General features: G+C 44.8%; 1 protein-coding gene across 3 annotated transcripts in view; it reads left to right on the forward strand.

Moving 5' to 3' along the window:
• Positions 1 to 1379: 1379 nt before the first annotated feature.
• The window catches only part of nfia (nuclear factor I/A), a 123900-nt gene continuing 112156 nt past the window's right edge, over positions 1380 to 13123 (forward strand). For all 3 annotated transcript variants that reach the window (XM_072915135.1, XM_072915136.1, XM_072915137.1), the window contains exon 1: positions 1380 to 1516. In XM_072915135.1, coding sequence (XP_072771236.1) covers positions 1421 to 1516 — 96 coding nt within the window. In that variant the 5' untranslated portion in view covers positions 1380 to 1420. The remainder of the gene's footprint in view (positions 1517 to 13123) is intronic.

The raw sequence follows: 13123 nt of genomic DNA on the forward strand, positions 1-13123 counted from the left end.
GATTTGGCCAAGGTTTCCTGGGATGTGAAGTGAATTTCTTTCTTTCTTTCTTTCTTTGTTTGGAAGTGAAATGTCTCCTCACTCATCTTTGCATGCATCCACCTGACCACTGACCGTATCACAACCTTGCACAGGTGAGCTGAACATTGAAACAACGTTGACAACTTGCTGAATGAGCTCCTGACGTTGAGCAACTCAAACCTAACGTTGAAACAACGTGTGCTTTTTGACGACGTTTATTCAATGTCGGGTTGTGACGTTGAATTATGGTCACTTCCCAACCAATTTTCTACAACACAAATAATAAAAACATTTATAATGATATATATATATAATTCACTTGACCTTTGTTCAAATGTCAAAGTGCTATACAGACGTTGATTTGGTCATTTCACAAGCAATATTCTACAACACAAACATAACGTTGACACAACATACTTTTTACAACGTTTATTCAATCAGTCAGGTTGTGACGTTGATTTGACCGTTGCATTACGGTCATTTCCCAACCAACAACGTGGATCCAACAACGTGGTCTCTATTTGCAAACTATTTAGCAACGTTGTTTGACAGTCACTTCTAAAGGACACGTGCGTTTAATCAACCTTGTATCAACGTCATGTGCCTGCTGGGAAGGAGCATGTGGGCTCAAATTCAATTCTAATTAATCATGCATGTACTGCATGTATTGTATATTCTATATATATATTGTATATACTGTACATATTGTATATACTGTATATATTGTATATTCTGTATATTCTATATATATATATATTGTATATATTGTATATACTGTATATTCTGTATATATTGTATATTATGTATATATTGTATATACATTACATATTGTATATTCTGTATATACATGATTGAGTCCATCATTTTTGTGGTGATTAATTGCAGGAGTTAACTGTCATTTTTATCAGCTTCATGTTTGTATTTGTGAAAGATGCAGTATTATGTTGGAAATGAATATTGACGATATTATTGTTAGCACAGTATCAGCTATACATCACGTGATCGCTACTGTAAACATTAGTGATTATAAAGTAGATATTTGATCTTTTAATTCTTAAGTCTGGTTATATTTTTTGTTTTCTTTTGTTTGTGTTTTATTTTATTTTAATGTCAACACAACTCTACACTAAATTGTCTCAAATTATTTCTCCAAAAATACAGTCGATTTTTTTTAATTTTTGGTCTGCGTGTGTGTGTGTGTGTGTGTGTGTGTGTGTGTGTGTGTGTGTGTGTGTGTGTGTGTGTGTGTGTGTTTGGGGGGCGTTATTAAGGGGTGGGTGCTCACCTTGCAGAGCAGCTCGATCTCCTCCTCTTGTAGTTGTTGTGTAGTTGTGTTAGTTTGTTGTGGAGCGGACGTGTCAATCAGGTGTGTGTGACTTCCGCCGAGCGCGCGCACCACATGAAGCTGACTGACTTGGCCATGGCGGGAAAAGGCGCAGAAGGTTCCATCAAATGGCAGCTGTGCTACGACATCTCGGCCAGGACCTGGTGGATGGTACGTGAGTCCACTCGCAACCTTTTTACTCAATAATGCTGGATGCTGAGTCCACTCTCAACCTCGCTATTTAGTGCTTTTTACTAAATGTTTGTCCGTTTGCTTTTCTTCCCAACTTGCGCTAAAAGTTGAGTAAAGACGCGTGAAAGTGCCGCCGTGTTGCTTTTTAACATCATATATTTAACAATCATAATAAATGTGTTGCTTTTTAACATCATATATTTAACAATCATAATATTGTCTTCCTTTAAATGTGTTGCTTTTTATTCACATTATATATTTAACAATCATAATATTGTCTTCCTTTAAATGTGTTGCTTTTTATTCACATTATATATTTAACAATCATAATATTGTCTTCCTTTATATGTGTTGCTTTTTATTCACATTATATATTTAACAATTATAATAAATATGTTGCTTTTTATTCACATTATATATTTAACAATCATAATATTGTCTTCCTTTATATATGTTGCTTCTTATTCACATTATATATTTAACAATTATAATATTGTCTTCCTTTAAATGTGTTGCTTTTTATTCACATTATATATTTAACAATTATAATAAATATGTTGCTTTTTATTCACATTATATATTTAACAATTATAATATTGTCTTCCTTTAAATGTGTTGCTTTTTATTCACATCATATATTTAACAATCCCAGAATATTCTTTCCAAATCATCATCCGTTTTTATTTGCTCGTTAAAATCATAATACGAGGTGGATTTTAATAAGCATAAACGTGACGTTTTTATACGGGATTAATCAAGTCTATATTTATTTATATTCATTTCCGTGAATTATGACATCAAATGTTATTAGAAACTGTTATATTATTCTTATCTGACGTTTAATGTATGATCATTATTTTCGTTACACACATTGTTTATTTTATTATTTTAAGCAGACCAAAAAGAGGTATTTCAATGTTGTATTTTGCTGAATTACATTATTTAGATTCGGACAAGCGGTAGTAAATGGATGGATGGAGGGATTCACTACATTTTATTTCGGTAAAAAAAAAAACTTAAATGAATTTTAATATGAGGACCTTAACATGAACAACAAATGATAAATGATGAAACAAATACGAATATAGTATTAAAATCCGTCAAGTATTTCATGATTTGACATCAATAAAAACATAAACATTTAATTTCTTTGAATTCGCACACATTAAAAAATATATATTCTTCATTTGTACTTAAAAGGAACGAAAGAGTTTGTGAATTAATTTATTCAAATTCATTATTTTTAAACAGTTTGTGTGGTAAATAAACAACTTTGACATGCTCGTTAATTTACATTCAGTCTTATTTTACAACAAATGAATTAATTCACTAGCACTGAATTAAAGTGCGAGCGAATTATTTGTAATTAATTCATTCATTTGTGATTGATGTCAGCAGGAAATGTAATCGGCTTGTGACGATGTGTGTGTGTGTGTGTGTGTGTGTGTGTGTGTGTGTGTGTGTGTGTGTGTGTGTGTGTGTGTGTGTGTGTGTGTGTGTGTGTGTGTGTGTGTGTGCGTGCGTGCGTGCGTGCGTGCGTGCGTGTGTGCGAGTTAAGCTGTCAATCATCGTTTGGCCCCGCCTTTGTGTCAAAAAGAATCACCTGATTGGTCAGCTGACTTTCCTGAACAAAGTCAAGTCAGTGGTTGTTGGTGAAGGGGGCGGAGCCAAAAAAGGCTAGTTTCCTGTCAGAAGTCTCTTCATCCTGCAGGTTGTTGTCATGTTTGGAAGATTAGAGGAGGAAATGGAAGACTTAAGTTGTCTGCTGCCCCCAAACACAAACTATGATGCTAGTCTGCCCCCCTACCCCAAACTATGATGCTAGTCTGCCCCACTACCCCAAACTATGATGCTAGTCTGCCCCACTACCCCAAACTATGATGCTAGTCTGCCCCCTACCCCAAACTATGATGCTAGTCTGCCCCCCTACCCCAAACTATGATGCTAGTCTGCCCCCCTACCCCAAACTATGATGCTAGTCTGCCCCCCTACCCCAAACTATGATGCTAGTCTGCCCCCCTACCCCAAACTATGATGCTAGTCTGCCCCCCAACCCCAAACTATGATGCTAGTCTGCCCCACTACCCCAAACTATGATGCTAGTCTGCCCCCTACCCCAAACTATGATGCTAGTCTGCCCCCCTACCCCAAACTATGATGCTAGTCTGCCCCCCCTACCCCAAACTATGATGCTAGTCTGCCCCCTACCCCAAACTATGATGCTAGTCTGCCCCCCTACCCCAAACTATGATGCTAGTCTGCCCCCCAACCCCAAACTATGATGCTAGTCTGCCCCCTACCCCAAACTATGATGCTAGTCTGCCCCCAACCCCAAACTATGATGCTAGCCTGCCCCCTACCCCAAACTATGATGCTAGTCTGCCCCCTACCCCAAACTATGATGCTAGTCTTCCCCATACCCCAAACTATGATGCTAGTCTGCCCCCTACCCCAAACTATGATGCTAGTCTGCCCCCCTACCCCAAACTATGATGCTAGTCTGACCCCTACCCCAAACTATGATGCTAGTCTGCCCCCCAACCCCAAACTATGATGCTAGTCTGCCCCCCAACCCCAAACTATGATGCTAGTCTGCCCCACTACCCCAAACTATGATGCTAGTCTGCCCCCTACCCCAAACTATGATGCTAGTCTGCCCCCCTACCCCAAACTATGATGCTAGTCTGCCCCCCCTACCCCAAACTATGATGCTAGTCTGCCCCCTACCCCAAACTATGATGCTAGTCTGCCCCCCTACCCCAAACTATGATGCTAGTCTGCCCCCCAACCCCAAACTATGATGCTAGTCTGCCCCCTACCCCAAACTATGATGCTAGTCTGCCCCCAACCCCAAACTATGATGCTAGCCTGCCCCCTACCCCAAACTATGATGCTAGTCTGCCCCCTACCCCAAACTATGATGCTAGTCTTCCCCATACCCCAAACTATGATGCTAGTCTGCCCCCTACCCCAAACTATGATGCTAGTCTGCCCCCCTACCCCAAACTATGATGCTAGTCTGACCCCTACCCCAAACTATGATGCTAGTCTGCCCCCCAACCCCAAACTATGATGCTAGTCTGCCCCCTACCCCAAACTATGATGCTAGTCTTCCCCCCAACCCCAAACTATGATGCTAGTCTGCCCCCCTACCCCAAACTATGATGCTAGTCTGCCCCCCTACCCCAAACTATGATGCCTCCCTCTGGCTCTTCTTTGGAACCGTGACGACTCACTTCATTCTTTTACTTCTTTTAAGAGGCCAACACCAGCGGAGCGTGGCTCGCAATCACTGAGTCACCAACATGCTAATATAGGTAGCGTGATGCTAAGCTAAGCTATGTGCTGCCATTATAAAACATACTTCGATGCTAAGCTAAGCTATATGCTGCCATTATAAAGCATACTTCAATGCTAAGCTAGGCTACGACTGTCAAATAGAGTTCAATACTAGGCTATGGCTGTCTGTTGTTCTTCAGGCCTTGTTGTTGTTGTTGTTGTTGTTTTTGGAAGGACAACAATAGCATAATGACGCCAAAAGTCTCCTCCGCCCCGCCCGTTAGAGTATAGCAGCGTGTACTCACTCCAGGTGGGCGCCACCCCCCCCCCCCCCCCCCCCCCCAACCACTCACTTATTAGAGTTAGCATGACAGGGCTAGTTAGCATGTTGTTTCAAGCTGTCCAGTGCAAGACCACCGTACTGATGTTGACTGTCCAGTGGGGTCTCCCAGCAAGACCACCATACTGATGTTGACTGTCCAGTGGAAGACCACCATACTGATGTTGACTGTCCAGTGGGGGTCTCCCAGCAAGACCACCATACTGATGTTGACTGTCCAGTGGAAGACCACCATACTGATGTTGACTGTCCAGTGGGGGTCTCCCAGCAAGACCACCATACTGATGTTGACTGTCCAGTGGAAGACCACCATACTGATGTTGACTGTCCAGTGGGGGTCTCCCAGCAAGACCACCATACTGATGTTGACTGTCCAGTGGAAGACCACCATACTGATGTTGACTGTCCAGTGAAAGACCACCATACTGATGTTGACTGTCCAGTGGGGGTCTCCCAGCAAGACCACCATACTGATGTTGACTGTCCAGTGGAAGACCACCATACTGATGTTGACTGTCCAGTGGAAGACCACCATACTGATGTTGACTGTCCAGTGAAAGACCACCATACTGATGTTGACTGTCCAGTGGGGGTCTCCCAGCAAGACCACCATACTGATGTTGACTGTCCAGTGCAAGACCACCGTACTGATGTTGACTGTCCAGTGGGGTCTCCCAGCAAGACCACCATACTGATGTTGACTGTCCAGTGGAAGACCACCATACTGATGTTGACTGTCCAGTGGGGGTCTCCCAGCAAGACCACCATACTGATGTTGACTGTCCAGTGGAAGACCACCATACTGATGTTGACTGTCCAGTGGGGGTCTCCCAGCAAGACCACCATACTGATGTTGACTGTCCAGTGGAAGACCACCATACTGATGTTGACTGTCCAGTGGGGGTCTCCCAGCAAGACCACCATACTGATGTTGACTGTCCAGTGGAAGACCACCATACTGATGTTGACTGTCCAGTGAAAGACCACCATACTGATGTTGACTGTCCAGTGGGGGTCTCCCAGCAAGACCACCATACTGATGTTGACTGTCCAGTGGAAGACCACCATACTGATGTTGACTGTCCAGTGGAAGACCACCATACTGATGTTGACTGTCCAGTGAAAGACCACCATACTGATGTTGACTGTCCAGTGGGGGTCTCCCAGCAAGACCACCATACTGATGTTGACTGTCCAGTGGAAGACCACCATACTGATGTTGTCTGTCCAGTGGGGGTCTCCCAGCAAGACCACCATACTGATGTTGATTGTCCAGTGGAAGACCACCATACTGATGTTGACTGTCCAGTGGAAGACCACCATACTGATGTTGACTGTCCAGTGAAAGACCACCATACTGATGTTGACTGTCCAGTGGGGGTCTCCCAGCAAGACCACCATACTGATATTGATTGTCCAGTGGAAGACCACCATACTGATGTTGACTGTCCAGTGGAAGACCACCATACTGATGTTGACTGTCCAGTGAAAGACCACCATACTGATGTTGACTGTCCAGTGGGGGTCTCCCAGCAAGACCACCATACTGATGTTGACTGTCCAGTGGAAGACCACCATACTGATGTTGACTGTCCAGTGGGGGTCTCCCAGAAAGACCACCATACTGATGTTGACTGTCCAGTGGAAGACCACCATACTGATGTTGACTGTCCAGTGGAAGACCACCATACTGATGTTGACTGTCCAGTGGGGGTCTCCCAGCAAGACCACCATACTGATGTTGACTGTCCAGTGGAAGACCACCATACTGATGTTGACTGTCCAGTGGGGGTCTCCCAGAAAGACCACCATACTGATGTTGACTGTCCAGTGGAAGACCACCATACTGATGTTGACTGTCCAGTGGAAGACCACCATACTGATGTTGACTGTCCAGTGGGGGTCTCCCAGCAAGACCACCATACTGATGTTGACTGTCCAGTGGAAGACCACCATACTGATGTTGACTGTCCAGTGGAAGACCACCATACTGATGTTGACTGTCCAGTGGGGGTCTCCCAGCAAGACCACCATACTGATGTTGACTGTCCAGTGGGGGTCTCCCAGCAAGACCACCATACTGATGTTGAGGACGAGTAGCTGGGGTCACCTGGGCCAATGTTGGGCGGGGCTTACAGAGCTTGTGAGGGCTAACTAGCATCATTCGCTGCACATAGAAAGTTAGGGGGAGGTGGTCCCCCCCCCTCCCATGACTCCCCCCTCTGGGGTTGGGCCAAGTCCAGGTCCTGCCTGATGGCTGATGCCTGATGGCGGTCAGGTCAGGTCGGGCCAGGCGAGTTGGTGTACAGATGTTCATGGCAGCTTTGGCAGGGGTCACCTTGAAGAGGCCGTGGCATCATGTACCACCCCCCCGCCCCCTCCCCCGCTACAGCTGGCACCCTGCTTAATCCCCCGCACACGGGGGAGGGGGGGTCACTCTCATGTGAGACCACGGTGGTGCTCCTGGTCTCCGTGGCGACAGTTTGTCATCCTATCTGCTTCATTAAAGCTTCCTCTCTAGTTTCACCTGCACACAGAGGCTCCGCCCACCTCCTGCGCCATTGGTTACTTCCACAGTCTTGAAAACCTTTCAAATCAACCTTTTCAGATAACTAGCACCCTAGTTACTAGTTAACTCACTTTGTGATGTGATGGAATGTGCTTAGCGCTGCACTTTGACAACCACTATTTAGTTAGCTCACAAGTTGATTGGTTCATTTCTAACTAGTTTTTTGTTCAGCTTGTTTCCAGGTTAGTTGACTCTGTTCTAACTACTTTCTGGTTCAGCTAGTCCCCAAATGAGTTGAGTAGTTTTTAAGTAGTTTCTGACTCAGCTAGCTCCCAAGTTGGTTGACTAGTTTAGAAGTAGTTTCTGATTCAGCTAGTTCCCAAATAAGTTGACTAGTTTCTCACCAGTTTCTGATTCAGTTGGTTCCCAAATTAGTTAACTAGTTTCTCACTAGCTTCTGGTTCTGCTAGTTCCCAATGTAGTTGACTAGTCTCAAAATTGTTTCTGATTTAGCCAGTTCCCAAGTTAATGACAACATTTCAAACACATTTTTCATTCAGCTAGTTTCCAGGTTAGTTGACTCTGTTCTAACTATTCTCTAACTACTTTCTAGTTCAGCTAGTTCCCAAGTTAGTTGACTAGTTTTTAAGTAGTTTCTGATTCAGCTAGCTCCCAAGTTAGTTGACTAGTTTCTATAGAAATGACTTATAAGTAGTTTCTGATTCAGCTAGCTCCCAAGTTAGTTGACCAGTTTCTAAGTAGTTTCTGATCCAGCTAGCTCCCAAGTTAGTTGACTAGTTTCTAAGTAGTTTCTGATTCAGCTAGTTCCCAAATTAGTTGACTAGTCTCAAAATAGTTTCTGATTTAGCCAGTTCCCAAGTTGGATGACAACGTTTCAAACAAATTTTTCATTCAGCTAGTTTCCAGGTTAGTTGACTCTGTTCTAACAATTCTCTAACTACTTTCTGGTTCAGCTAGTTCCCAAATGAGTTGACTAGTTTTTAAGTAGTTTCTGATTCAGCTAGCTCCCACGTTAGTTGACTAGTTTGTAAGTACTTTCTGATTCAGCTAGTTCCCAATTTAGTTGACTAGTTTCTCGTTCTGCTAGTTACCAATTTAGTTGACTAGTTTCTCGTTCTGTTAGTTACCAATTTAGTTGGCTAGTCTCAAAATAGTTTCTGATTTAGCTAGTTCCCAAGTTAGATGACGTTTCAAACACATTTTTCATTCAGCTTATTTTGAGGTTAGTTGACTAGTTTCTAGTTCAGCTTGTTCCCAAGTTAGTTTGAGTAGTTTCTGACTAGTTTTTAAAGCAAGTTCCCAATATAGTTGACTAGTTTCTGTTTGAGCCAGTTCCCATGTTATTGACTAGTGTGTAACTAGTTTGTGGTTGAGCTAGTTCCCATGCTACTAACTAATTTCTGACTAGTTTGAGGTTGAGCTAGTTCCCACGTTATTGACTAGTCTCTGACTAGTTTCTGGTTGAACTAGTTCCCACGTTATTGACTAGTTTCTGACTAGTTTGTGGTTGATCTAGTTCTGATGTTACTGACTAGTTTCTAACTAGTTTGTGGTTGAGCTAGCTTGCAAGACTAGCGAGGTAGTGGCAGACTGCGTGGAAGTTGGATGGATGGAAAGAATGTTGGATGTTGATGTGTGACTGGTTACATCCACTAATAGTAGTGGAGCGCTTCACAACTTGATGGAATGTTCCATAGGATGTGCTGACCTTCAGAGGTCAGGGAGGTCAAGGCCCAACTGGTTATCAGAACCAACCAATCTGTATCGCAGCCATAACAATATGTATCACATTTGCTGGATCAAGGATAATGGAAGCCATCATTATGTCTCCACTTGCAAGTAGACAACCATCACTCATTCTTCTGATACTTTATATTAGTTTTAGCCCATTGATATCGATTTCTGCTGGAACGCTCTCCCTGACCACCTGAGGGCACCACAGACTGTGGATGCTTTTAAAAAAGGCTTAAAAAGCCTTTTTTAGATATATGTGTGCTAGTTCTAGCTATTAGGCTGTTCTAGTTTTTATTTATTGTTTTACTATTTATTTTGCTTGTTGGGGGCAGCTATTTGTGGTTCTAGCATTTTTTGTTGTTGTTGTTTTTGTTTTTTTTAAATGCACTGTAGCACTTTGCGGTTGTTTGCTCAATGTAAAGTGCTTTTACAAATAAAATCTATTATTATTATTATTAATACCAAGTAGTTACGAGGGCAGTATCGCTCATACTAATGCTGATACTTAAATTGTTCAATATCATTCAATGTTTTCCCTGAGTTTGTAAACGAAACAACAAAAAATGCCTAAATATTTTATGACAATAAAGAAATATCAATCCAACCACTGTAGTATCGACCATATGCTGATACTACACTTGGTATCGTTGGCCCATCTCTTCTTACATCCCTAGCTTAGCGGCTAGCATGTCCTCCCACAGCGGGACCGTGTGCAGTGGATTATGTTTAGCTATCCTCCAGTGATAATGATACTTAGGTCTTAGAAGTGACTTTGCACTGTGGAGGGATGTTAGCCATTAGGGAGGGTGTGTGAAGTTGTGTCATGAACATGCTCGTATCACAATGATATCATTGATATGGTCCCACCCTCGACCTGTGCATGTTCACTGGAGGGGCGGGGTTGTGAGGTTTGAGTGGCAGGTGACGTCACGCTGCTCCATGACCCTTGACCCTTGCAGTGCTGACGACTCAGCACAGAGCCCCCCCCCCCCAAGGTGTCATGTGACTGCAATATATACCTGCTCACCTGGCGAGGACACCCCCTAGATGGCTGTTGTCTTCATGGTGAGGAGGGGAGGGTCACATGACTCTCGATGATTGGACGCCACGTTTTGGAACAAGTGACTTTTTCTGTGGACACGGCCAATGTCTTTATTGGAGCGGCGCCGTAAACAAAGGAAGCACTCTGCTGCTATCTGATCACACGCTCTCTCCTCACGCCAACAACTCATTAATGTCCGCCATCTGCTCGGACGCCATCCTTGGCGGGTCAGAGGTCAACGCCGCGACGTGACGTCGTCGCTTGTCCAGATGATTGACACCTGACGCCGTACGGAGGCCGTGATTGGCGTCATCCCCCAGGAGGATGTTTAATAAAATGTTGTCCTGGATCTCCGTCTTCATGACGACGCCTGAAGGGGGCAGCGGGGGGGGGTCTAGTGTTTGGGGGGGTCTGCAGAGCAAACCACAACCATGTGTTTCTCCTTAAGCTCTGCGGAAATAAGTTCTGACCCACTTCATCTCGGGAGGGAACATCTATTTATCCGGCCCACAGGCTGGAATCCCAGCCCGCGTGTGTGTGTGTGTGTGTGTGTGTGTGTGTGTGTGTGTGTGTGTGTGTGTGTGTGTGTGTGTGTGTGTGTGGGTGTGTTCTTGTATTTCTACCCTTCTTGAGACATCAACAAGGAGAAGTACCTTCAAGTGATGACATAAATCAATAACATTGCATCTAACAGAGAGACAAATGCTAGAGTCCGTGAACATTGCTCCAAAGTCAGTATTTGTTGTTGCTTTAAAGTGCATCCAAAAGTAAACATTGCCAGGTTAAAGGCAGCAATATATGATGAAACAAGATGGCAGCTAAAGAAGGACTTCCCTATTCATCCCCGCCAGGTGAACATCTGATTTGACCACTAAGACAAGACTATAGTGGACATTAACACTTAGCTGCTACAGCTGCCTTGTCCAAAGTGCGGCACAGGGGCCATCTGTGGTCCCTGACTCCTTTGTCATCTGTGGTCCCTGACTCCTTTGTCATCTGTGGTCCCTGACTCCTTTGTCATCTGTGGTCCCTGACTCCTTTGTCATCTGTGGTCCCTGACTCCTTTGTCTTCTGTGGTCCCTGACTCCTTTGTCATCTGTGGTCCCTGACTCCTTTGTCATCTGTGGTCCCTGACTCCTTTGTCATCTGTGGTCCCTGACTCCTTTGTCATCTGTGGTCCCTGACTCCTTTGTGGTCCCTGACTCCTTTGTCATCTGTGGTCCCTGACTCCTTTGTCATCTGTGGTCCCTGACTCCTTTGTCATTTGTGGCCCCTGACTCCTTTGTGGTCCCTGACTCCTTTGTCATCTGTGGTCCCTGACTCCTTTGTGGTCCCTGACTCCTTTGTCATCTGTGGTCCCTGACTCCTTTGTCATCTGTGGTCCCTGACTCCTTTGTCATCTGTGGTCCCTGACTCCTTTGTCATCTGTGGTCCCTGACTCCTTTGTCATCTGTGGTCCCTGACTCCTTTGTCATCTGTGGTCCCTGACTCCTTTGTCATCTGTGGTCCCTGACTCCTTTGTCATCTGTGGTCCCTGACTCCTTTGTCATCTGTGGTCCCTGACTCCTTTGTCATCTGTGGTCCCTGACTCCTTTGTCATCTGTGGTCCCTGACTCCTTTGTCATCTGTGGTCCCTGACTCCTTTGTCATCTGTGGTCCCTGACTCCTTTGTCATCTGTGGTCCCTGACTCCTTTGTCATCTGTGGTCCCTGACTCCTTTGTCATCTGTGGTCCCTGACTCCTTTGTCATCTGTGGTCCCTGACTCCTTTGTCATCTGTGGTCCCTGACTCCTTTGTCATCTGTGGTCCCTGACTCCTTTGTCATCTGTGGTCCCTGACTCCTTTGTCATCTGTGGTCCCTGACTCCTTTGTCATCTGTGGTCCCTGACTCCTTTGTCATCTGTGGTCCCTGACTCCTTTGTCATCTGTGGTCCCTGACTCCTTTGTGGTCCCTGACTCCTTTGTCATCTGTGGTCCCTGACTCCTTTGTCATCTGTGGTCCCTGACTCCTTTGTCATCTGTGGTCCCTGACTCCTTTGTCATCTGTGGTCCCTGACTCCTTTGTCATCTGTGGTCCCTGACTCCTTTGTCATCTGTGGTCCCTGACTCCTTTGTGGTCCCTGACTCCTTTGTCATCTGTGGTCCCTGACTCCTTTGTCATCTGTGGTCCCTGACTCCTTTGTCATCTGTGGTCCCTGACTCCTTTGTCATCTGTGGTCCCTGACTCCTTTGTCATCTGTGGTCCCTTACTCCTTTGTCATCTGTGGTCCCTGACTCCTTTGTCATCTGTGGTCCCTGACTCCTTTGTGGTCCCTGACTCCTTTGTCATCTGTGGTCCCTGACTCCTTTGTCATTTGTGGCCCCTGACTCCTTTGTGGTCCCTGACTCCTTTGTCATCTGTGGTCCCTGACTCCTTTGTCATCTGTGGTCCCTGACTCCTTTGTCATCTGTGGTCCCTGACTCCTTTGTCATCTGTGGTCCCTGACTCCTTTGTGGTCCCTGACTCCTTTGTCATCTGTGGTCCCTGACTCCTTTGTGGTCCCTGACTCCTTTGTCATCTGTGGTCCCTGACTCCTTTGTCCTCTGTGGTCCCTGACTCCTTTGTCATCTGTGGTCCCTGACTCCTTTGTCCTCTGTGGTCCCTGACTCCTTTGTCATCTG

Source organism: Nerophis lumbriciformis, linkage group LG18, assembly GCF_033978685.3.
Source record: "Nerophis lumbriciformis linkage group LG18, RoL_Nlum_v2.1, whole genome shotgun sequence".
Classification (NCBI taxonomy): domain Eukaryota; kingdom Metazoa; phylum Chordata; class Actinopteri; order Syngnathiformes; family Syngnathidae; genus Nerophis; species Nerophis lumbriciformis.